At 36.2% G+C, this 25,200-nt stretch overlaps 2 protein-coding genes across 2 annotated transcripts; both read left to right on the forward strand.

Moving 5' to 3' along the window:
• Positions 1-461: 461 nt before the first annotated feature.
• On the forward strand, positions 462-12,551 carry LOC21403040 (protein CELLULOSE SYNTHASE INTERACTIVE 1). Its single transcript, XM_010101642.2, has 8 exons — positions 462-577; positions 1,158-1,326; positions 2,384-2,457; positions 3,283-6,325; positions 7,621-10,165; positions 10,673-11,127; positions 11,920-12,036; positions 12,174-12,551. The coding sequence occupies exons 3-8, from the start codon at positions 2,399-2,401 to the stop codon at positions 12,312-12,314; spliced, it is 6,360 nt and encodes a 2,119-aa protein (XP_010099944.2). The 5' UTR covers positions 462-577; positions 1,158-1,326; positions 2,384-2,398; the 3' UTR covers positions 12,315-12,551.
• A 2,680-nt stretch (positions 12,552-15,231) lies between these two features.
• LOC21403041 (aspartic proteinase-like protein 1) lies at positions 15,232-21,056 on the forward strand. The gene is made up of 10 exons (XM_010101643.2): positions 15,232-15,900; positions 16,297-16,435; positions 17,672-17,913; positions 18,066-18,299; positions 18,415-18,553; positions 18,656-18,726; positions 18,821-18,920; positions 19,106-19,166; positions 19,317-19,388; positions 20,565-21,056. Exons 1-10 carry the CDS (start codon positions 15,545-15,547, stop codon positions 20,825-20,827), a joined length of 1,677 nt encoding a protein of 558 aa, XP_010099945.1. The 5' UTR covers positions 15,232-15,544; the 3' UTR covers positions 20,828-21,056.
• Positions 21,057-25,200: the final 4,144 nt, after the last annotated feature.

The raw sequence follows: 25,200 nt of genomic DNA on the forward strand, positions 1-25,200 counted from the left end.
TTCCTTCTAGATAGGGCCGATTCTTAATCGTTGTGTCTGATGAATATCACGTCAGATTAAATTTAAAAATAAGGAATATGCAAAACAGATGGTTTATATATATATATATATATATAACGATTGAAAACAGTAATTCATATTTTGACGGCTTATAAATCTCTCAATAATAACCAAAAAAAAAAAAAAAAGCAAAAGCAAAGCTGAAGCCAAGTTGAAGCCGAGCCGAGCCGAGCCGAGCCGAGCCGAGAAGCTCTATGGGCTCATAAATTGTCGGTCGTCCAATTAGACTCTTGACGGTGAGGCTATTATTTCACCAAAGCTTCCCTTTCACAGTCCTGACTTTCTCTCTCCTCCAGTATCTAACGTAACACTCTTCTATTAAGACACACACAGAATATATAGGACTGGGAGAGAGAAAGAGAAAATACGGGAAATTTATATCTATATCTTCCCCTTCTCTCTCTCTCTCTCTCATAAGCTTTTTGGTAAGCTTCTTTCTTCTTCTTCTTCGCTTCCGTTTCACGAAACCAATTGATGCTCCAAACTCCCTCCATTTCTCTCTCTCTCCTCTCTCAAGGTCAGTTTCTCTCTCTATCTCTATTGCATTCATATGAACTTTGTTGAATCTCTTCGAAATCTGAGACCAGATTCATACATTTCGTTTGATTCTTGTGCTTTCATTTGCGATTTTTTTCTTCTTCTGTTCGACTCTTCGCTGAAAAGCTGAAGGCTTTGATTTGATTGAGCTCGATCTTCTCCGGATTCGCCGTAATGACGTCAAATCTGTCGGAACTTTGTAGTTTTCCATGAATGTGATTGAATTGAGTTTCGTTTTCGTGAGAGAAATGGTTGAATTTCTCTTTAATTGAGTTTCGAGCTTGAAAAAATTACGTTTTTTCATTTTCGTTCTTCTTCAATCAAACAGAGCATATTTGAGTTCGTCTTAGGTAGAATAATTGAACTTTGTTATCTTATTGATTGTACTCATTGGATTTAGCTCTGCGAATTCCTTCAATAATTTTATTTCTTCCAATTTATTTCAGATTGGATTGTTTTGTCTGTAATGGTGACTTAAGCTTTACTAGGATAGTCTGATCTGCATCTGACTGTGGTGGAGTGGAATTCTCGTTTGTGAATTTGTGTTTGTTCTTTGGCAGGAGGGGTTTGACTGATGCTTTGGACGGTGTCTCTGAGGTAGATCTGGAGAACGGCAAGTAAGCCTCTCGCTTGATTTGATCAGGATTGTGAAGCGAAGCGAAGCTGGCGACGACAACGCTGTCTTGGAGGCTTGCCAGCAATGGCAGCAGCCTTGCCACTAATGATTTGGTGCGTGTTTTACACTTTTGTCTACGCTTTTCACATGGATTTTCGTGTTTTTTTACTTTTTTTGATTTGTGGCTCGAGTGAGAAAAGGAGTGGGGGTGGGGAAGTTTGTTTGTAGGGCGATCATAAATAAACTAATTTGCGAGGATGGAATGAAGCTGTAATAGTCTCTTGGTGGGTGTAGATGTGGGATGAATCTGATCCCGCTGGCCCTGCTTCTATCAATATGTATGGATTTTTCTTCAGTTTGGCATGGTTGTGATTATTTGGACCATAAATCTACATGGCTGTTGAAATTTTGGGTTTCGGAAATGACTCTTTGGAAGCTATAGAGATCTCGAAAATTCTGGTTTTATATGTAGTTTTCTCCTATTTGTTTACGGACTTATGTTGGATTTATATACTAAAATGAAAATATATATTTATATATATAAACAGTGAATCATGTTATACAGGAAAAAAAATAGGTACACTAAAACAAATAAGTTTAAGCCTTTCCATTGAGCAGATGCACAATGCCGGTGCAAGATCCATTGAAAAAAGGAAGAAATAAGAATAAAAAGCCTACACTGCTGGATGAACAGTGCCAAAGCTGCTAATATTGACTTAATGCAGCTAAAGTAGCTGAACTTCTCGATAGTGCCACTACTTGGGTTGCAATTATATGACTTGCACACACGTGATCCCCCTAATAGGTTATTGAGATGCGTTCTTATAAGAATATCAAATTGTTATTCTTTTTATTTCTAGGTTGGATAGTAAGGGAATGAAATTTATACATATAATATATGTATATATATATATATATATGTTTATACTCTTTTGTATGCTGAATTTACTTTTTACCTTCGTTACTGTGCGTTCTAACATGGAATTCTTGTTAAGTTAGGAATATGTTGGCCACATGTATTCCGGATATCTCTGGTGTTTTCTTTATTTTCATGTTTTTACTTTGTGGCTCTCTATCATTACATCATTTAAATATCATCTCTAGTTCCTTTACTTGAAAAGTTTATGGATATTCATGTGTATGTTAATGCATACGGTCTTATGGTTGCAGGAAAGAAATGGTGATATGAAAGTTCAAGATTCGGAGCCTCCAACTCCACTTTCTGTAGCAAAGATGGGGTCAAGGTCTGTTTAAACCTTATCATATGCAAATGATTTTTTTCTTAATTTACAGAAAAAATCGTTCGACAACCTGCTAGTTGTTTTTACTTGACTGTTGTTAAGCTGATTTCTAGTAATTCTCATGGTTTTTGGACCAAGCATATTCCATAATTTGAGCGAACTTCAACGTTGAATAGGATTAAATATCTTAGGGGTCTTTCTAAGCCAGTTCCTCCGCATCATTTTCCTGTTTATAATGAAGAGTTCCTTTATATTATGCTATGGTGTATACATTGCATTTGGTTGCTTAGACAAAACTTTAACTAACTTAAAGGTCCCATCTCTTCTTTTAGCAAAGTAGTTTAACGACTTAAAGGAATAATCTGAGGGAGGGATACATTAAAATTCCAACTAAGGGACACTAAGTAGTTTGAAAGAATATACTTATAATTTTCCAGGTATATTACCTTCATGGTATTTCTTCTAGAAGCTGTTAAGAAGTGAGACTAGGATAAAACACGTCCTCGAATTATTAAGCAATTTTTACATCTATATACTTAAGGTACCCTTATTCTTGCTGGCCGTGGTTCTCATTTTGTTGACGTGAATCCTGTGATTACTGTATTCTATTTCAATTACCTTTGCTTCTTATTTGTTATTTTGTTGTTTTAGTTATGCTACACTCTGTCAACCTAGGGGGTTGTGTGGGTTGACAACCATTTAATTAAGGAATTGATTAATATATACTTCAGTCAATGTTGATAAGTCGCTTACCAAGTTCTGCCAATATTGTGTTCTAAAGCAGCAAGATCTCGCTATGTATATCTGACATTCTCAAATTGTTTGCAGAGACCGCAGTAGCATGGAGGATCCAGATGGGACCCTGGCAAGTGTTGCCCAATGCATTGAGCAGCTACGTCAGAGTTCTTCATCTGTACACGAGAAAGAGTATTCATTGAAGCAGTTGCTGGAACTTGTTGATACGCGTGAAAATGCTTTCAGTGCTGTCGGATCTCATTCTCAAGCTGTTCCAGTTCTTGTTTCTCTTCTCCGATCAGGATCACTTGGAGTGAAGATACAAGCTGCTACTGTTTTAGGCTCTCTGTGTAAGGAGAATGAACTGAGGGTAAAAGTCTTGCTTGGTGGATGTATTCCGCCACTGCTTGGTTTGCTCAAGTCTAGCTCAGCAGAAGGTCAAGTTGCTGCAGCAAAGACCATCTATGCTGTTTCTCAAGGTGGTGCTAGAGATCATGTTGGGTCAAAGATTTTTTCAACTGAAGGAGTTGTGCCAGTGCTTTGGGGGCAGCTGGAAAATGGTAATTTGGTTGATGGCTTGTTGACTGGGTCACTAAGAAACCTTTCAAGCAGCACGGAAGGATTCTGGACAGCAACATTACAAGCCGGAGGAGTTGATATACTAGTGAAGTTGCTGAAAACTGGAGAGTCGAGCACTCAAGCTAATGTGTGCTTTCTTCTTGCATGTGTGATGAAGGAGGATGCGTCTGTTTGTTCTAAGGTGCTAGCTGCAGAGGCTACGAAACAACTTCTCAAGCTATTGGGGCCTGGTAATGAAGCTTCCGTCAGAGCAGAAGCTGCAGGTGCTCTTAAATCTCTCTCTGCTCAGTGCAAAGAAGCGAGGCGGGATATAGCTAATTTTAATGGTATTCCTGCTCTCATAAATGCTACAATAGCCCCTTCAAAAGAATTCATGCAGGGTGAGTATGCTCAAGCGTTGCAGGAGAATGCGATGTGTGCTTTAGCAAACATTTCTGGTGGTTTATCATATGTCATCTCAAGTCTTGGTCAAAGCCTTGAATCATGTACTTCACCTGCCCAAGTTGCTGATACCTTGGGGGCTTTAGCTTCGGCTCTTATGATATATGATAGCAAAGCAGAATTAACCAGAGCATCAGATGCTCTGGCTGTTGAGCAGACTTTGCTTACACAGCTAAAACCTCGCCTACCATTTCTTGTGCGGGAACGGACTATAGAAGCCCTTGCCAGTTTATATGGGAATCCAATACTCTCAACTAAACTTGCAAATTCCGATGCAAAACATTTACTTGTTGGTTTGATTACAATGGCAGCAAAGGAAGTTCAGGATGAGCTTGTAAGAGCTTTGCTTACACTTTGCAATAATGACGGCAGTCTATGGCGTGCACTGCAGGGCCGTGAAGGGGTTCAGCTATTGATATCTCTTCTTGGACTTTCATCTGAACAGCAACAAGAATGTGCAGTTGCGCTTCTTGGTCTGTTGTCTAATGAAAATGATGAGAGTAAATGGGCTATTACTGCTGCTGGTGGCATACCTCCACTTGTTCAGATTCTGGAGACCGGATCCGTGAAAGCTAAGGAAGATTCAGCAACAATCCTTCGGAACCTGTGCAATCACAGTGAAGATATTCGTGCTTGTGTTGAAAGTGCTGATGCTGTTCCTGCACTTTTATGGCTTCTGAAGAATGGAAGTGCGAATGGGAAAGAAATTGCAGCAAAGACTTTGAATCATTTAATCCATAAATCTGATACTGCAACTATTAGCCAGCTGACTGCATTATTAACCAGTGATCTTCCTGAATCTAAAACATATGTTTTGGATGCTTTAAGAAGTATGCTCTCTGTGGTTCCACTCAATGATATATTGCGTGAAGGAAGTGCTGCTAATGATGCAATAGAGACGATGATAAAAATATTGAGCTCAACTAAAGAAGAGACTCAAGCCAAGTCTGCATCTGCTCTAGCTGGAATTTTCGAAACTAGGAAAGACTTGCGTGAAACTGGAATTGCTGTTAAAACTCTTTGGTCAGTGATGAAGTTGCTTAATGCTGAATCTGAAACAATCCCGGTTGAGGCCTCACGTTGCCTTGCTTCGATTTTTCTTTCAATTAAAGAGAATAAAGAAGTGGCTGCTGTTGCTAGGGATGCATTATCTCCTCTGAACGTCCTTGCTAACTCTGCCGTTCTGGATGTTGCAGAGCTAGCAACATGTGCCTTGGCAAATCTTATTCTTGATAATGAAGTTTCGGAGAAAGCAGTGGCTGAAGAAATTATTCTGCCCGCTACAAGAGTTCTGCGTGAAGGCACAGTATCTGGGAAGACCCATGCAGCAGCGGCAATTGCTCGCCTTCTCCACTCTCGCCAAATTGATTATGCTTTGAACGATTGTGTAAATCGTTCGGGAACTGTTCTTGCATTAGTTTCTTTTCTAGAATCTGCTGATAGTGGATCCGCTGCTGCAGCTGAGGCACTTGATGCACTTGCTATTCTGTCTAGGTCGGGAGGAATGAGTGGTGGGCAAACAAAACCTGCATGGGCAGTTTTGGCAGAATACCCAAAAAGCATAGCCCCTATAGTTTTTTCTATTGCTGATGCATCACCTACGTTGCAGGATAAAGCTATTGAAATTTTGTCACGACTCTGCAGAGACCAGCCTATTGTTCTAGGAGACACCGTTGCCAGTTCCTCTGGATGTATATCATCAATTGCCAAAAGGGTGATCAATTCTGCAAACATAAAAGTTAAAATTGGGGGAGTTGCACTCCTTATTTGTGCCGCAAAAGTCAGTCATCACAGGGTGGTGGAAGATCTTAGTCAATCAAACTCATGCACCGTTGTCATTCAATCTCTTGTTGCAATGCTAAGTTCCTCTCAGTCGTCTTCGGCAAACCCAGTGGATAACGAGGAGTCCATCAGCATTTTTAGACATAATAAAGAAGAAACCAGGACAGATGAGTCTGATACGAGCACAGCAGTTATTTCTGGTGTTGATTTATCCATTTGGCTGCTCTCTGTTCTTGCCTGTCATGATGAAAAGAGCAAAATAGTGATTATGGAGGCCGGAGCAGTTGAAGTCCTCACCGACAGGATCGCAAATTGTTCTTCACGTTATTCTCAGGTAATAACTTTCTTGTTTGACTTTATATTACAATCCCCATGAGAAAAACAGGATGCATTCAGTCAGTTTTGATTTGGCTCTTTTACATGGGTGCCCCTGAACTTCGCGATTGGCGAATTAGTCCTTCAACTAAAAATCCTCGCAATTGAGCCCTTAAATTTTGAAATTAATTGCATAGTAGGTCCACTCTTAAACAGTGTGGTTTTCACATTTGAAAAGGGCAATCTGGTCCTTTTGACCAAATTGGTCATTAAATAAATAAATAAAAAGGGAAAAAAAAGCTACCCCTTTCCTTCTCTCTGTTTTTCTCTGATCTGAACTTTGAAGCAATTTCTTCCTATATATATATCTCTCTCTCTCTCTCCCCTTTATGAGTTGCAACTTGCAATTTTCCATATTCTATAAAACACCCAAACAAACCAAAAACACTGATTACCAGATCGCTCCAAATATGAAGTTTGATTGCTTCTGCAATTCTGTTTATTTGAAGGGAATTATTTTCTTATATTCATTTTGTCTTTGTTCATTTTTTTCTCTGTTTGGGTACCATATTGTTACTGTTATTTGGTCTGAGGGTACGAATTTGTTTTTGTATTTGTTTCTATATTTTTATTTTTATTTTTTCAAATTGTGGGTTTTGGTCTGAAATGTGTCTTGAAGAAAGTGGTGGGAACATATTTTTGGAGAATGAGAGGCTTAGAGAGAGTGGCTAAGAATTTGGTTATGGGGTGGAGGCGCTGTCGGAACTCATGGAGGGAGGTGGTGCAACTCCGGAACTCATCGGACTCCACCGCCGTTTCGAAATCGTCATCATCCTCCATCGCTTGGCGTGGTCACTGTGATATGAGTTTTTCAACTACCTTTTTTTTCGATTTCATTTTTTGATTTTTTTTTTCTTTTGAATTTGTTTTGGGATCTTCTTTTTTATTAAAAAAAAAAAAAGAAGTTAAGGACGACCAATGCCCTTTAAAGAAGGTCACATGCAAATCATGTGACAAAAAACTGTTTAAATTTTAACGGAAGCAGTCAAAGGACCTACGGTGCAACACAGTCTCTAGTTTAAGGGTTCAATTGTCAAGATTGAAAGTTTAGCGACTAAATCGCCAAACACGTCAAGTTCAGGGGTATTCATACAAAAAAGCCTTATGTCTTCAGATTAGGCATTACGAGTGGTTTTGGTAATTTTCCACTTACTACGCAAATACTGAGATGTATAGGAGTTTGCACTTTTTCATTAACGTTTTTCTCCTATTTTGAACGTTTTTTTCCCCCCTGTTTTGTGCTGATATAAGCAGATTGATTTTCAAGAAGATAACAGCATCTGGATTTGTGCGTTATTGTTAGCAATTTTGTTTCAAGATAGAGATATCATAAGAGCACATGCGACCATGAAATGTATTCCCGTCATTGCAAACATGTTGAAGTCAGAGGCGTCAGCAAACAGATATTTTGCTGCACAGGCAGTTGCTAGTCTTGTCTGTAATGGTAGCAGGGGAACACTTCTATCTGTTGCAAATTCTGGTGCAGCAGGTGGGCTTATTTCCCTACTTGGCTGTGCTGATGCTGATATAAGCAATCTTCTGGAGTTGTCAGAGGAGTTTGGGTTGGTGCGTTATCCAGAGCAAGTTGCTCTTGAGAGGTTGTTTAGAGTCGATGACATAAGGGTTGGCGCTACTTCACGGAAAGCAATACCTCTACTTGTTGATCTTCTTAAACCGATCCCAGATCGCCCTGGAGCACCATTTCTGGCACTTGGGCTTCTGACTCAGCTTGCCAAGGACTGTCCATCAAATAAAATTGTTATGGTAGAATCAGGAGTTTTGGAAGCTCTGACTAAGTACCTATCACTTGGTCCCCAAGATGCAACTGAGGAAGCTGCTACCGATCTGTTGGGTATTCTTTTCAGCAGTGCTGAAATTAGGAAACATGAATCTGCATTTGGTGCTGTTGGTCAACTCGTGGCAGTTCTACGTTTAGGAGGAAGGGGTGCTAGGTATAGTGCTGCAAAAGCATTAGAAAGCTTATTTTCTGCTGATCATATTAGGAATGCAGAATCTGCTAGGCAAGCTGTTCAACCCTTAGTGGAGATCCTCAATACTGGCCTGGAAAGAGAACAGCATGCAGCTATTGCTGCACTTGTTAGGTTATTGAGTGAAAATCCATCAAGAGCTCTAGCAGTTGCAGATGTTGAAATGAATGCCGTAGATGTTCTTTGCAGGATCCTTTCATCAAACAGTTCAATGGAGCTTAAAGGAGACGCTGCTGAATTGTGTTGTGTTCTTTTTGGAAATACGAGAATCAGGTCAACAATGGCTGCAGCACGGTGTGTTGAGCCTCTGGTCTCTCTTCTTGTAACTGAGTTTAGTCCTGCACAGCATTCAGTTGTCCGTGCATTGGATAAGCTTGTTGATGACGAGCAACTGGCAGAACTGGTTGCTGCGCATGGTGCAGTTATTCCTCTTGTTGGCCTTCTCTATGGTAAGAATTACTTGCTACATGAGGCTATTTCTAGAGCTCTTGTGAAGCTAGGGAAAGACAGGCCTGCTTGTAAGATGGAAATGGTGAAAGCTGGAGTTATTGAAAGCATGCTTGACATCCTCCATGAAGCACCAGATTTTCTCTGTGCAGCTTTCGCAGAATTGCTCCGTATATTGACTAACAATGCTAGCATTGCTAAAGGACAATCTGCTGCAAAAGTAGTAGAGCCCCTTTTCCTTTTGCTAACAAGACCAGAGTTTGGTCCCGATGGACAGCATAGTGCACTCCAGGTTCTTGTTAATATCTTGGAGCATCCACAGTGCCGTGCTGATTATACTTTAACCTCTCACCAAGCTATTGAACCACTTATCCCTTTACTTGACTCTCCTTCTCCGGCAGTACAACAGCTGGCAGCAGAGCTTCTCTCACATCTACTTTCAGAAGAACATCTTCAAAAGGATCCCGTGACACAGCAAGTGATTGGTCCCCTTATACGGGTTCTAGGCTCTGGTATACACATATTGCAGCAAAGAGCTGTGAAGGCTCTTGTTAGTATCGCACTAACTTGGCCCAATGAAATTGCAAAAGAGGGTGGTGTCGTAGAAATATCCAAAGTGATACTACAATCTGACCCTTCACTTCCCCATGCACTGTGGGAGTCTGCTGCTTCTGTTTTATCAAGTATTCTTCAATTTAGTTCTGAATATTATTTGGAAGTGCCAGTTGCTGTGTTGGTTAGATTGCTTCGTTCCGGATCAGAAAGTACAGCAACAGGTGCTTTGAACGCCCTGCTGGTTCTGGAAAGTGACGATGCAGCCAGTGCCGAGGCAATGGCTGAAAGTGGTGCTATAGAAGCTCTTTTGGAACTTCTCAGATGTCATCAGTGTGAGGACACTGCTGCCAGACTGTTGGAAGTATTGTTGAACAATGTGAAGATTAGAGAAACTAAAGCTACAAAGTCTGCCATCTTACCGCTGTCTCAGTATCTTTTGGATCCACAAACCCAAGCTCAGCAAGCAAGATTATTAGCTACTTTGGCTCTTGGTGATCTTTTTCAGAACGAGGCACTTGCTCGAAGTGCTGACGCTGTTTCAGCTTGCCGTGCCCTGGTTAATGTTCTTGAAGAACAACCGACCGAAGAAATGAAAGTTGTAGCCATATGTGCTTTGCAAAACCTTGTGATGTACAGTCGATCTAACAAAAGAGCCGTTGCAGAGGCTGGTGGGGTTCAGGTTGTGTTGGATTTGATTGGGACCAGCGAACCAGAAACAGCTGTTCAAGCTGCAATGTTTGTTAAACTTCTATTTTCTAATCACACCATTCAAGAGTATGCTTCTAGTGAAACAGTCAGATCCATCACTGGTAAGTTCTCTCTCCTTTCCCCTTCATCTTCCCTTCTTTTCTTCGTATGCAAAATTTTGTTTAGCATTGTGAGTATTTTTCTTCACAAAACAAAATGAAGTAAAACCACTTAATAAATTTAAATGAAAATGCTTGTTTATAAAGATATATGCGTGTGACAAAACTTCAAATCAGTCTTGTCACTTGAGAGGTTTTCTTTTTTGTTCTTTTTGTCCAATTTTCCTGAGCAATCTGGTGGGTTCCTTCTGAATGATGAGATGTTCTCCAGTATCATTGATTTGCTTTTTCACTTATTTTTCCGCCGAGTTCTGATCCTTTTTAGATGTGCATAGAAGTCCCTCTTAAGGTTGAGCATCACTGGTTGAGTAATTTACTGAACTGATAAAGAATTTGTTTCCTTTGATCTGTTTACATATCAGAACCAGTTTTTTCTTTGATTGCCTAGCCCACCAAACAGGGCTTTTTCCATATAAAAGAAGATTGTAATTAAACTTTGTGGTGTAACAGCTGCTATCGAAAAAGATTTATGGGCTTCTGGAACTGTGAATGAGGAGTACCTGAAGGCGCTAAATGCTCTCTTTGGCAATTTCCCACGTCTGAGAGCGACTGAGCCTGCAACACTCAGTATTCCCCATCTTGTTACTTCTCTCAAGACAGGGTCAGAGGCAACTCAAGAAGCCGCCTTGGATGCACTTTTTCTTCTGAGGCAAGCTTGGTCGGCATGCCCAGCTGAAGTTTCTAGGGCTCAGTCAATTGCTGCTGCAGATGCAATTCCCTTGCTGCAATACTTGATCCAGTCTGGCCCACCTCGGTTTCAGGAGAAGGCAGAATTTTTGTTGCAATGTTTACCAGGAACATTGGTCGTCATAATCAAGCGCGGGAACAATATGAAGCAGTCAGTGGGAAACCCTAGTGTTTATTGCAAGCTTACGCTTGGCAATACTCCACCGAAGCAAACCAAGGTAGAGAGCTTTCATATACTTATTATTTTTTAATCATTGTTACTTTCGGCATTTGTTTATAGATTTTCTAATTGTTTCTTTACTTCACTCCGAGACGTTTGGTTCATAGATTAGAATCATGTGATTAAAACCATTTTCGATTTACGTGTATTTTTTGTGAGAGAAAACACTGTAGTGAACCATGAACCATGATTCAAATCATGGTTTGAATCCTCCAACCAAACATTGTTATGATTCAAGATTAGTGAATTCTGTTCTTTCCATGGGATAATAATCTTCGCGACTTCAAAAAACTTCACTATACTTGGTAAAAGATCTCTGGCTAGCTCCGTAGCAACATGCGTGTTGTTTGTGCTGCTCATTTTTTTCATTGGGAATCTTGATACATTCTCAAAAACACCTTTATATAGTTATCTTGAAATTGCTAGTTGTTGAGGAGAGTTATCCAAGTTGACTTCCTGGTTGGTTGATGTGACACTGTTGTATTTGTGGACCATTTACTGCATCTTCGCTGTGTGTAAACACCAAATGAAGTTGTAGATATTTTTCATTCCTGTTTCAACTTGCAAAAGTAGGAAAAAAAAAAAAATGTCAAGTCACATGGTACATATTTCGAGAAACCACAAGATGGTCTGACAAGGCTTCTGGATTTCTGATTATACACCCATTCCAAGCCAAATTTTTTTTATAGTTATGCTGTCTTACCTCACCGTCCCTGTTTATGTTTGTTTTGTGTTAAAACTTAAAATTAGTTGTGACTAAATTTTGAAATGGATTCTGTCAATCTGTCAGATCGTTTCAACTGGCCCAAATCCAGAGTGGGACGAGAGCTTTTCCTGGTCCTTTGAGAGTCCTCCAAAAGGACAGAAACTTCATATATCTTGCAAGAACAAGAGCAAAATGGGAAAGGTATAGACCATTGATAATTATCATAATGCATATTTTCTCGCATAATATTTGCTTTCGTCCCAAAATATAACCATTCCCGTTCGGTTTTTTCTGGGTTTACTAAACCTTAACTAAACTGCTTCCAATCTTTCTTACAGAGTTCGTTCGGGAAAGTAACTATCCAGATTGATAGGGTGGTGATGCTGGGAGCGGTTGCTGGAGAGTACACACTGTTGCCAGAAAGCAAAAGTGGGCCATCAAGGAATTTAGAGATAGAGTTCCAGTGGTCTAACAAGTGACAACCAATACTCAAAACATTGTTATTCTACTGCAAATTGAGGTATTGATAGAATTCATGTTCGACGAGAGGAATCTTTTCTTTCCATTTTTCCCATTTTGGGTTATTTATTACATCTGTGTACATAATGTACCAAAGATTTTGATTTTTTTTTTCTTTGCCCAGAGTCTAAATGTAGCTATTTGTCAATGTATTATTTCGTAACTTGATTGCAATTATTTTCTTATGAACACATGGCCTGAGAAAATGTAAGCTTTTGTTTTGGTGTGATTCTCAATTTTTAGCAGAATTATAAATAAGATGGATTCTGATTTTAGTCTTTTGATTTTGTTTTTTTTTTTTGAAATGCCTTTTGATTTTTTCTTATGCGCTTATTTGTTCATAATTGCTCTATTTGTTCCACAACCAATACAAGGTCCAAAGAATTATCTCTAATAGAAATGCGAATGTGAAAAGTCTCTCTAATGTAATGTTATAATTGATGTGATAGTGATAAATTTGATATTTGTGTGTAGAAAGCTCTCCAATGCGATGTCACTTGTTATACCAAATTTACCATATGACATATTTGTCACAAAGTATAACATATAACAAATTTAATATTTAATTGTTATTAGTTGATATGTTTATTTTTTTCATTTAATCATTGAAATATTTACATGTTTAAATTATTTAAAATTAAAATTTTATTTTACAACTTTCAAAACTTAATTATTATGATAAAAAAATAGATTTAGCATTTGAAATAACATTATTTATTGAAGCAAAAATGTCAAATGTACCATGGTTCCAATCTTTTCACAATTTAACAATTTTGTTATAATATTTTCACTCATAAAAATTTGAATTTCAACTCAAATTTTGCACTCAAATCCGTGAAAAGAATGAGGCCTAATATCACATTTTTTTTTGTTCTAAATATATAATAAATAAATAAGTAATAATGAGAAAATAATTGATCTTACTCTTAAAAGTGTATTGATTTAAATTTTTATTATTTACTCTTGATAAATATCATCTTGACTAATATATTTTTTTAATTAAAGAATATCAATAAAGAAAAAAGGGTAAAAATCTAAGATTTATACACTCTATAAGTTCATATTTATTTTACTAATTTAAATTTTATTATAATAAAATGTTCTTAAAAATAATCACGTTTAATTTTTTTACTATAATAAAATAATTTTACATAAAATTAACTCTAAGAATTTATCTACTTTTCTTATATATATTTGGCGTCAACATTGATTTTAAAGAGTCTTAAATGCCAATTCTCTAACTTGCAATTTGACACATCCGCTGTAACCCAACGAACTGCCTTCTATTACAATTTACAGCCAGCGGACAAAAAACATAATCATTGCCAATGCATACTAATAATACATCCTCGCTCACTAGTCACTAGTCACTTGACTCTTGACATTTCCTTCCACGTATTCGTGTTCAATAATGTATATTCACTTTCATGCCCCACGTGAAAAAAATAATAATAAAAAATAAGAAAAAAATTGTCAATTATCCAACTTAGAACAAAAAAAAAAAAAAAAAAAAAGAGGAATGTGAGAATGGTCTTGAGTAGTTAGAACACAAATAGAGTAAAGCAGGAAACAAAGAGTTGGTGTAATTCACTAATTTAAATTTTTAATTTGAATTGATATGTAATTTTATATGAGAATTTAACCCCACGAATTCAAGTAGTTCAACTCATTTTCTACATTAACATATATCCAAATCCTATTAAAAAAATAATATTATTTATTTCATCTATTTAAATTTTTAATTTCAGTTTTATTATAATTAAAAATAAGTGTTCACGAATTGAGAAAATCTCAATCTATCCAATCCAAAACATTTTCAAATTTTATAGATTGGATTCACAAATTTATAGATTTTACTGATTAGATTCACAAATTACGACCTTTAAAATTATAAAATTAATAGACATTCATATAAAATAAAACACAACATGAAATCTTAATCATTTATCACAACTCAAAATTTACAACATCCATACTCAAATAAACATAACATAAATATGATATTAAGTTGTTCAACCAAATCTTGTTACAACCCAATTAACGATGACTAATTAACCAAATCTAAGTTTTTTAATTTTTTAAAAATTAAAAAACTAAACTGAAAAATATTATATATATATGCATTAAATTAAGATTCACAGATTAAAAAATGCTCAATTTATAATCCGATTCAAAACTTTCAGATTGAGAAAATCTCAATCCGTGTCTAATGTAAAACTTTTTTTAATCCAATCTAAAACTTCAGATTAGATTGAATTTCACGAATCAATTAAATTGACAAATTTCTTGAACCCTCTTATTAAAAACTCTTATACAAATTCATATTTAATTTTTATATTATAGTTAAAAATTTTCACATAAAATTTATTTAAAATAAACTCAAATTCAAAAATTTATTTAAAGCCGGTGATCCATCCAAACGGCTCAGAGTGTTTTTTTTTTTTTTTTTATAATTTGGAAAGAAAGCGACAAAAATCCAACAAGACACGTCAAAAAAACTCCACAAATCTAGACTCTAATGAGGAAAGCTACAAGGCTACAAAAGTTACTACCCGCTTAGGTTAGCATTCCCATACGCTCCTCACTCACTTATAAAGAGTGATTTAGTTTATAAATTTAAAATTATAATTCATAATTATTTTTATTTTAGTATATTTTTTATAAAAAAATATTATAATAAATTACGAATTTTAATTTTAAATCACCATATAAATTTTCTTTCTAAATGTTCCCTCACTCACTCACTTCGCGACAAAAACAAACAAATATTTGTTTGGAGAGAGAAACAGTGCGCACTACGCACCCCTCCATCTCTCCCTTCCACGTCTTCTTTCCTTCACACTTAATAATAATAACACATTCCTTCATCACCTTTCCCCCACACACACACTGCAAAAAAAAAAAAAAAAAAAAAACCTGCAGAAAGTTCAACAAACAAAACAAAACAATCCCACCTCCGCTCCTGCGCTACGTGTCCCCCCGGCTCTTTTTAGCCTTAATACCGTTAAACTCCACCGCCACCACAAAATTATAAAATTAAAAAAGAAAAAAAAGTCACAACCAACCTTTTCAATTATCTAAAGATCAAGTTATCAACTCAGCTATTTTGTTCTCTTGAAGAGCAGATACTACACTTGATCTTTGATCAAATCAGTAGATCTTGGCCTCTGATCTTCTTCTGAGAGTCGCCATGGCGGCTCGATCTCGTCCTCTGCTTCTGCTTATGGCGGCGGTGTTCTGTCTGCTCGCCGGAGCTGACAATGCGGCGGCGATTACGCTGTCTGCGAGGGTCATTCACCGCTTCTCCGACGAGGCCAGGCTTCTTAGGGCTCCGAGGAATGGGAGCGGGAATGGCGGAGAGCTATATGCCTCTACTTCTTCTTCTTCGTCTTCGGCTTCTTGGCCTCGGAGAAGCAGTGTTGAGTATTATCAGATGCTTTTCGCTAGCGATGTTCAGAGGCAGAAGATGAAGCTCGGCTCTCAGTTCCAGTTTCTGTTCCCCTCCGAGGGTAGCCAAACGATTTCGTTTGGCAACGATTTCGGCTGGTCAGTCTTCGCTTTTTCTCGACAAATTTCAATTTTAAACTACATTTTGCTTATCTTCATTTTCTTTTGTCTATAAGGAAAGAAGTCGACATTTTTAACAAACCTAGAAGTTAAAACCATGATTGTCTGAAATGGCTTTGAAAGATTGCTATAAGAAGCTAACTTTTTGTTTTTTTTTTTTTTTTCTGGGAATTTACTATGACCGTGGTTTTCTAATTGGGTTTGAATGTTTCTATAAGAAGCTTATTTTTTATTTTTATTATTTTTGGGAATTTAGTGGCACCTTGATTTTGGTTTCATAATCCCAACTCTATGAATTGATAAATTTGTTAGTTTATTGAAAAAAATTTGTGGTTTTCTCATTGTGGGGTGTTCTGATTTCTGATGTTTTTCTAGGTTACATTACACATGGATTAACATAGGAACGCCTAATGTCTCCTTTCTGGTGGCATTGGACGTTGGAAGCGATCTGCTTTGGGTTCCTTGTGATTGCGTTCAGTGTGCTCCATTGTCAGCCAGTTACTATAGTAGTTTGGTAGGATATTTTCCCCTAATTGGAAATATTTTATTCTGCTAATGCTTATGGTAATGAACAACCCACATTCTGTTTCCAAATATTTTGCAATTTTTTCAATTGGCTAATTAGATAGAAGCTATGAATTTTGTTTATTTTATTTGTGGGAGATGGTAAGATAGTTCTTCAAGGCAGTAACTTAATCAAAAACCATATATAGCTACGCCCTAGGGAAACTCCTTGTATGATTTTGGATATGTTGTTTAACTTATTCAAAATTGATGTCCTTTGCAATGAAATCTCGTTCATGTGCAGTGGGCATGAAGGGATTTATATTTAAGATGTAGAGCGACCTGTAAGCAGAATTGAATGACTTGATCATAGTATATACTATGTACTGGAAATAGAAGTAGGAGATACAAACGACGTTGCTATATCTGAGTTAACTTATTCTATAAATTAGTGCTCTTCTGCTTTGACAAGTGAAATCAATTAATTAAGCTGGTGAGTAAAATTCTGTCATATTTATGATTTACATTGGAGTTGAAGATAAAGAATTATGCAAATTGCACTTGTACAATGTTATGCAAATTGCACTTGTATAATACTGTTGTGTTCCTGTCTTTGATGTGATAAATAGGATGTTGGATGCATGAGTAATATCTTTAAAGAAAAAGTTTATATACTTTTTCCCACTTTGTACTATATATCTTAAATTAAGAGGGAGGAAAAACTGTTACATCGTCAGGATTAACACCTGTGATTTCTGGTTCCTAAATATCAAGAGACTGGGTGGTTGAGGTGGTTCTTTTAACCCAAAAAAAAAAAAAAAGAAAAAAAAACCTTATACGAAGAGGCTTGAGATTGAGGTTTCTAGTTCCTATTATCTACGAGATAGGAGGTTTGAGGTCGTTCTTTTAAGAATCATATGCAAAAAGGTTTGAGAGAGTATAGTCTAGTGTATCGATTCTGCAGTAGTGTGGAGATTATTCTTATTTGGGCTATGGTTACTCTTGTCTAAAGTTTATAAGTCTTAAGGCAGTTTCGTGCCACTGAAGGTGGAAACATCTTAAGATCTACAATTACATGTGGGTTTATTGTGGGGGCAGGGCAAAGTCAAATCTCATGCTCCACTGACAAACTCTGAGTGCGTATGTTTCATCAAAGTCCGTGCCACGACTTGATAACAGGTTTAGCACTTATTTCCAGTGATTGATTGGCAGGTGCTCCCTTATATTTGGGGCATCTATTATGCAGGATAGAGACCTAAATGAGTACAGTCCATCTGGCTCAAGCAGCAGCAATCATTTATCTTGTAGTCATCAGTTATGTCAATTGGGTCCAAGCTGTAAAAGTCCCAAGCAACCATGCCCTTATGTTGTCAGTTACTACACCGAGAATACTTCAACTTCTGGTTTGCTTGTTGAGGACATATTGCATCTTGCAGCATGGGGAAATGATACGTCAAACAGTTCTGTTCAGGCTCCGGTCATAATAGGGTATGCATATTTGTCGTTCTTTGTTTCATACTTTGGAGCTCAATGTGTAAAACAAATAAGAATAATAATTCCTCAATCTATCTATAATGGTTTAGGAATTTATGAAAAGCATAATAACATATTATTTATGAGATCACCTTTCTTGAATACAGTTGTGGCATGAAGCAAAGTGGTGGTTATTTGGATGGGGTTGCTCCTGATGGTCTCATGGGTTTAGGACTAGGAGAGATTTCAGTCCCTAGTTTCCTTTCCAAAGCAGGATTTGTGCGTAACTCGTTCTCATTGTGCTTTGACGAGGATAATTCTGGCAGAATATTTTTTGGGGACCAGGGACCAGTCAATCAACAGTCTACATCATTCCTTCCTTCAACCCCAAATGGGAACTAGTATGTACTATTTATGCATTTATGTTTTCGTAATTATCTTACCAGTCTATATATACATCTGCATTTTTTCGGAGGATGCTGAACAACACTTGTAATGTATAATGTCTTTGTCCAGTGACACGTACATTGTTGGGGTGCAAGCATTTTGTATTGGCAATTCTTGTATGAAGCAGACAGGATTCAAAGCTCTGGTTGATAGTGGGACATCATTTACGTATGTTCCACAAGAAGTGTATGAAAAAGTGTCCAAGGAGGTACTTTTCTGCTTTTGAAATTTATTTTTCCGCTCCTAAAGTCTTTAAATTTCATATAACATTTTATCGTTGACTTCGGTTCTATGACTGTCTTCCTGACAGTTTGACAGGCGAGTGAATGCTACAAGAACTAGCTATGAAGGATATCCTTGGAAGTATTGCTACAAGACCAGGTATAAACCGAAAAGCTTAAGCGCCTTCTCACTCTCTGCACTCTTGTGTTTTTATTATCTTTCGTTGACATTCTAGTTGTTTATCATTGAGCAGTTCACAAGCCTTGCCCAAAATTCCTTCTGTAGTGCTTGTGTTTCCTGCAAACAACAGCTTTGTGGTCTCTTATCCCATTTTTCCTATAAATGGCGAAGAGGTAGGTAATTTTGCTTTAAGGGTCTGCAGTTGTGTCTGATTGGATTGTCATAGTGGAGAGTTTTATAATTTCATGGTTTCCTTTTCTTGTCTTTGCGAATTATAAGTGAATTGATCATATTATCTGAGTTGGAACTTTTAAAACTGGAATTTAGACGTTAAAGATATATGATCTCTGTGCTGCAGGGAGCCATTGGATTTTGTTTAGCCATACAACCGGGGGATGAAGAGATTGGAACAATTGGACGTAAGCACGCAACAAAGAATTGTTTTAACATAGCTTATTGTTCGACCCCCGCCTCTCCTCTCTCCTGCTGTGTTTAAGAAAAATAACAAATTCCTTACTTTTATTTTCTCGTGTTAGTTATGTATCTTACTTGATAATTTCCTTCTGCAGAGAACTTCATGACAGGATACCGAATGGTATTTGATAGAGAGGCCTTGAAGTTAGGCTGGTCAAGGTCCAACTGTGAGTTGTCTGGCCTTTCAATGTTATAAACCAATTCTCTGTTAGAACTTAGAACCAAGCACTGTTTTCACTAATTAGGAATTAAGCAAGAAGAAATGGGAACAAATGATCGTTGAACTTATATTGAATTTACTACTGAAATAGGGGAAGATACGCTGATAGGTGGTTTTACTAGAGAACCACTGCACTCCTCTAACAGAAAGAAGAAAATGAAATAAGCTGATCGATACTCTCTCCGTTATCATCCCTTTGTTCATTCAGCTGCCATAACCGCCTAATAAACTCCCTCACTCGATTCCCTTTCCAAACTTCTAGGACCAGCTCACTTAGCCAACTCAGCACTCCCCTCTTTGCTGACATCAGAAATTCCCACCGCCACGTTGCTTGCCAACTCAACCTTCTTGTGCCTATTTCTCACATAAGTGAATCTCAGGGGAGGCTTGGCAGGCCCATCATTCTCCAATCTATATGAATAGATGGTGACGCTGAGGAAAGGTCGCACTTGTGAATGCCTGTGATTGGTCCGGTTGAATCATATCCAATACTAATATGCCACAGATCACTTGTTCGCATTCTCTTTAATGTTAATTTGTGACAAGGTCTGCCAAATCATCGTGTCTTGATTCCATGGAACACAAGAAAATGCAACTATTTGGTCTTGTTTTCACTTTAGTCGATCCAAATAATATGCATCCCTTAGAGCATTGATAATGCATTGCTAAATTAGTATGCTAATGACAAATTTTGGCATTTGAGTAGGAAAACCACTTTCCAATGTGATGTTATTTTTGGTGCTAAATTTGATGTATGTTTTACCTAGTGCCAAATTTGACATCAAGTAAAGCATATACGAATTCTAGCATGGGATTATAATTGGTTGATGTATTCTTTTTTTTATTTTATTTAATAATTTCATTATTGTATTAATTTTTTTTTTCTATTTAATCATTTTAATATTGTCTTTTTCAAATTATTTTAAATTAAAAGTATACTTTTACAAGTTCAAAAATTTAATAAGTATGACAAAAAAGTAGATATAGCATATGAAGTAATATTATGTATCCAAGTACAAAATAAAGTAGCTTATAAAACATGCCATTTCCACATTATTTGGGGTCAAATATAGTATTGGTATTGAAGATGGTCTCAGTCTCCTCTCCCAATTTTCACTTGCAGGTCAAGATCTTACAGATGCCAAGAATATGAACTTGACACCACCAACAAAGGGGACACCATCAAATCCATTGCCGACGAATGAACAGCAGAGCACCCACGGCGAGCATGCAGTTGCTCCTGCTGTTGCCGGAAGAGCTCCATCCAAGCCATCCGCTGCCTCAATTCGGCTCACTGCTTCGCCATCCTGTTTGTTAAGGTTGTCACTACTGATTATACTGTTACATCTCGTTTTAGACGTTAAGGTTGATACTGGCTTTTGCTAGATGTCTATGTAGTTCTATATGTAAATGAAGTATTAATTTTTGTTTTCCACTCGCCTTTTCTTCTTCACGTCCAATGCAATCTTTATGGCATTAGTGTTTTTTTTTTTTTAGTCTTTATGTGCCATTGAATTCATTGGGGCTTCCTCTAGGGACATCGGTTGTATTTAGTTTGCCCTTATCAATATATATGTAAACGAGTTTTTAATGATTATATTTACATCGGCGGTTACCATCAAATATCAGTATTGTGTTAAACAATTCTCGTTTCATCCATTGAAGTTTGAACAATAGGCGTATGGGGGACATTTTGCCTCCTCAAGCGCAAGAATTGGGCTCTAATTACAAGCTACTCATAAAGTACGAAAATTTTTTAGATGGTCTTGCTAAAAGAATTAGGGGGAACAGGAACTTGTGAATTAGAGGAATGTCATTTGTAGAAAGTTGATATTTGAATATACAAACTTTAATAGAAAGATTTAAGTTTAATTTATATCGGGTGAATAATTAGACTTTAGCTCAATTTCAAAAGTGATGCACACTACTTAATTTACATGAACTTTTAGGGTATCCCAAATGCCTTTCTGAATGTTTAACAATGAGAAAATCATTATTAAAAGAAAATAAATTTCAAATTTACACTTACCAAAATCAAATTGGACGAAAATTCTTAAAGGATTGTTACTTATATTTGAGTTTATTATTATTATTATTATTATTATTAAGTCCACATGACATTCCTGTCCAATAAACATGGATATCAAATTGACTTGTGTTTTTGGCTCGTTTCCAAAGAGCCGAGGCAAAATCGGTCCAACAGGAAAGCTAATATACCTCTATATATATATATATATATATATATATTACTGGAATCTGTTGCAATCATGCTTATGCCAACATGTCATGTTACTGTCTATATAATCTATATGCAACTTTGCGCCTTAAGAAAACAATAATTCTGCTAGATGTTGTCCAGCTACCAAATGACCAAACTTCTCTGCATATAATTATTTGAATTATTGGGGTGGCTCGTGGTGGAATCTTTTGTCTCTAGTCTTCCTTTTAGGGGAAAAAAATAGTAGCCAATGTTGAACAATAGACATGTCATGTTACTGTCTATATAATCTATATGCAACTTTGCGCCTTAAGAAAACAATAATACTGCTAGATGTTGTCCAGCTACCAAATGACCAAACTTCTCTGCATATAATTATTTGAATTATTGGGGTGGCTTGTGGTGGAATCTTTTGACTCTAGTCTTCCTTTTAGGGGAAAAAAATAGTAGCCAATGTTGAACAATAAACATGATTTTGACCCATAGAAGTGGTTATTTTGGTGAGCCGTTTTGGTTTTTGCTCGTCTGTTTGTCTAGTAGTTCAAATAAATAAGCATATACAAGACTACTATTTTATTTTTTCGCTATGAAAATACAAAAGATTTTATTTTATTTTTTTTTATTTTGCTCGTATGAATATACAAGACTATTTACTCATTCGTATTTTGAGCTTTGCATTGAATATTAAAAACACATTTATTTTCAGCCAATCTAAATACTACAGACTGAACATTTGATGCTTTTTTAACAAATGCTACAATGAGAGGTTAGCTTTCCTCAAAACGACACGTTCTTTCTTCAGTTTTTACTCCAAACGATTAACTTCTCCCAAAACGACACACATGTAGCCAAGAAATAAAAACCAAATATGAAGAAAATCTACGTACTATGTCTCAAGATTATCCAGCGAGGAAAAAAAGGGTGCTTAATTGAGCAACAAGATTAGACAACTGACAACATTTATGTTATTATTTACGGAACTTGTACTTGTTAGTTTCGGAGATGTACTTGTTTATTTTTAACAAATTGGAAAAAAAAAAAAAAAACTTGTACTTGTTATAACAGATACAATACAATCTAGGTTCTATCATGCACGTGTCATGTGTACCTTCAACTTTTGATCTTTCCGCCGTGACCTAAATCTATGTACTCCTTTCACTTATAAATAATAATAATAATAAATCATGCACCACTTTGCGTAACACTTTATCTCAAATAATTTTATTTTATTTTTTAGTGTCTTTCATATATACATGCACACGCATGTAAATAAAGTACACACATATATATATGTATATCTCAATTATTCTTTTGCTTTTTTATAGTGGGCATTTGATATTTTAGAAGGTCTTGGACTATTATCAAGCAAAACGACAATACATAACGTGAAGCTAAACAATTATTGGCCTTTTGAATATAGCACCCTCTTCTTTGCTTCTCCCCATTTCGAAAAGTTTTTTCCTTTTAATAAACAAAAAGAGAACCACATCGCATGCAGCCCAAAAAGAAAACAAAATACGTAAAAACATAAGGCCTACTTTGCTTTAACCTTGTTGACCTTTAGAATATATATTTCAAGCAAAAGGCACCATAGTATAAGTTCCTCTCTCTCTCTCTCTCTCTCTCTCTCTCTCTCTCCATAGACATATACATATACGCATGCATGTGTGTGTTTGTCTTTTTTTTTTTTCTTTTATCCCCTAGGGAAATATCGACCCCAGATTTGACAATTTCAATTCAGTTTTGTTGCATTTTGGATTACTTTTGTGTTTCATAAATATAATATAAATTTTTAGCTAATTATTTAGCTTGCCCCACAAAATTATGCTCATAATAGCCATTAGGTAGCATAGTTGCAAAGTAATTAGATCTTGAAATATATATTTTCATACGTAATATTTTGAATATAATATTTCATATGTAATTTTGAAATATATAGTTCTTTTACTCTCTCCAACTTTAAGAGCAAACACATGATTTACATGATCTTCACAAATAATTTTCTCTAGCTCCAACTTGGCGCAATTTTGATTAAAAAATTAGGCTCAATTGAAAATATCTCTAAAAATTTCAACCTACTACAACTACAAGAGAGTAACTTTTGACGCAAGTAAATTTAATATAAACTTAATAACTGATCAAAATAGATACATAACTCACTTGCTCATATACAAAAAATAAAGGTGCAAGATGGAAAGAATATGTTAGGCATGCCCTGATTAGGATTGTGATCTTTTAATTTAGCCTTTCTTTTGTTCAATAATGCTATAATATCTAACTGACATCATGGTTTGCTAACTTTTAGATATCAAATGATGTGTGAAATCTTTTACACAGTAAATTCTTGAGTAGAAACATAACATAGCTAATGGAGTGTGTGTGGCGTGTTGTGTTTGATTACACTTGGAAACACTAATTTTAAATTTTTATAAGAGAAAATACTATAGCAAAAACTTGAGATTGTGATTAGAACTAGCGAAACGAACGAGGCCTAAATATTTAGTGCTAGAGGACAAACTGGTTTTCATGTTCTTGGCTTTGAGATCTTATTTCGGCTCAGCTTCCCATTTATTTGAGGAAGAGACGAGAGAGAAAGAGGAGGGAAGAAGATAAGGGATTGGGACGGAGGAGGTAGAGGGGCTCCGTGGCATGATGATGACATTATACTATTTTGCAGGGTATTAAGGGGTCGTTTGTTTCATATATTCAAGCTCAAATTATTAATTCTGCTATAGTGTAAAGTTCAACATAAAATTTGAATTTTAAATATCATAATCAAGAATTATGGGTTTGAGTAGACCTTCCAACTGGGCCTTAAAAGACATGTCGAGGTTTTTGTTTGGATTTTTTTTCCCTCACTTTTAAGATTGCTTGTTTGGCCTAGTGGGTTAGTCATGAACAGTTAAAAGTCTTTGCAGCTCTTCCACTAAGAATGCAAAAGTTACCGAAATCCAGCAGTCTTTGAGATGAAAGAAGTTTCTAATGATGCTTTACGGTGCACATCATTTAAACTTAGTGGGGCTAAACTAATAATTAAATTGGGGTATCAAGTGCGTAGATCATTCTCAATGTTACTTTCTCCTTTGTTTTTTTTTTTTTTGTTCATCTCCTTTTTCTTGTAACCATTCAAGTTTGAGGGCCGATGATTATTAAAGAACGATATTATTGAACACAAGTGAATGTGTTCAAGCTTTTTTCATTATTAAATTCTTTTCAATATATGGGTGCACTATATAACTGATAGGTCTTATTAGTGTCTATTTTTATATATAATAATGTCACATACAAGTGTTGCACAAACTATATATTGCATTAGTTTTGGGAAGAGAAATAAATCATCATGGGAATTAGTGATGATACCCCAAAAACGAATGAAAATTATGCGCTTAGTTGCAATGTTGAAATGATAATGATAATAGGAATGATAACACTTAATGATATGATAACAGAATAAAATGAAAAAGAAAGTTAGAAAGATTTGTTTGGTTGAAATTTTTCAAAAATATATATAAGAGAATGGATCACGAGTACTATTTTGATT

This window comes from Morus notabilis, unplaced genomic scaffold, assembly GCF_000414095.1.
Source record: "Morus notabilis unplaced genomic scaffold, ASM41409v2 Scaffold604, whole genome shotgun sequence".
Taxonomy (NCBI): Eukaryota; Viridiplantae; Streptophyta; class Magnoliopsida; order Rosales; family Moraceae; genus Morus; species Morus notabilis.

Bases quoted from the DNA above. Each gene is read 5' to 3' on its own strand.
- LOC21403040 (XM_010101642.2), top strand. From the start codon at position 2,399: ATGAAAGTTCAAGATTCGGAGCCTCCAACTCCACTTTCTGTAGCAAAG. The intron at 2,458-3,282 runs GTCTGTTTAAAC...AATTGTTTGCAG, and splicing joins GTAGCAAAGATGGGGTCAAG to AGACCGCAGTAGCATGGAGG. The intron at 10,166-10,672 runs GTAAGTTCTCTC...GTGGTGTAACAG, and splicing joins AACAGTCAGATCCATCACTG to CTGCTATCGAAAAAGATTTA.
- LOC21403041 (XM_010101643.2), top strand. From the start codon at position 15,545: ATGGCGGCTCGATCTCGTCCTCTGCTTCTGCTTATGGCGGCGGTGTTC. The intron at 18,300-18,414 runs GTATGTACTATT...GTCTTTGTCCAG, and splicing joins TCAACCCCAAATGGGAACTA to TGACACGTACATTGTTGGGG. The intron at 18,727-18,820 runs GTATAAACCGAA...ATCATTGAGCAG, and splicing joins AAGTATTGCTACAAGACCAG to TTCACAAGCCTTGCCCAAAA.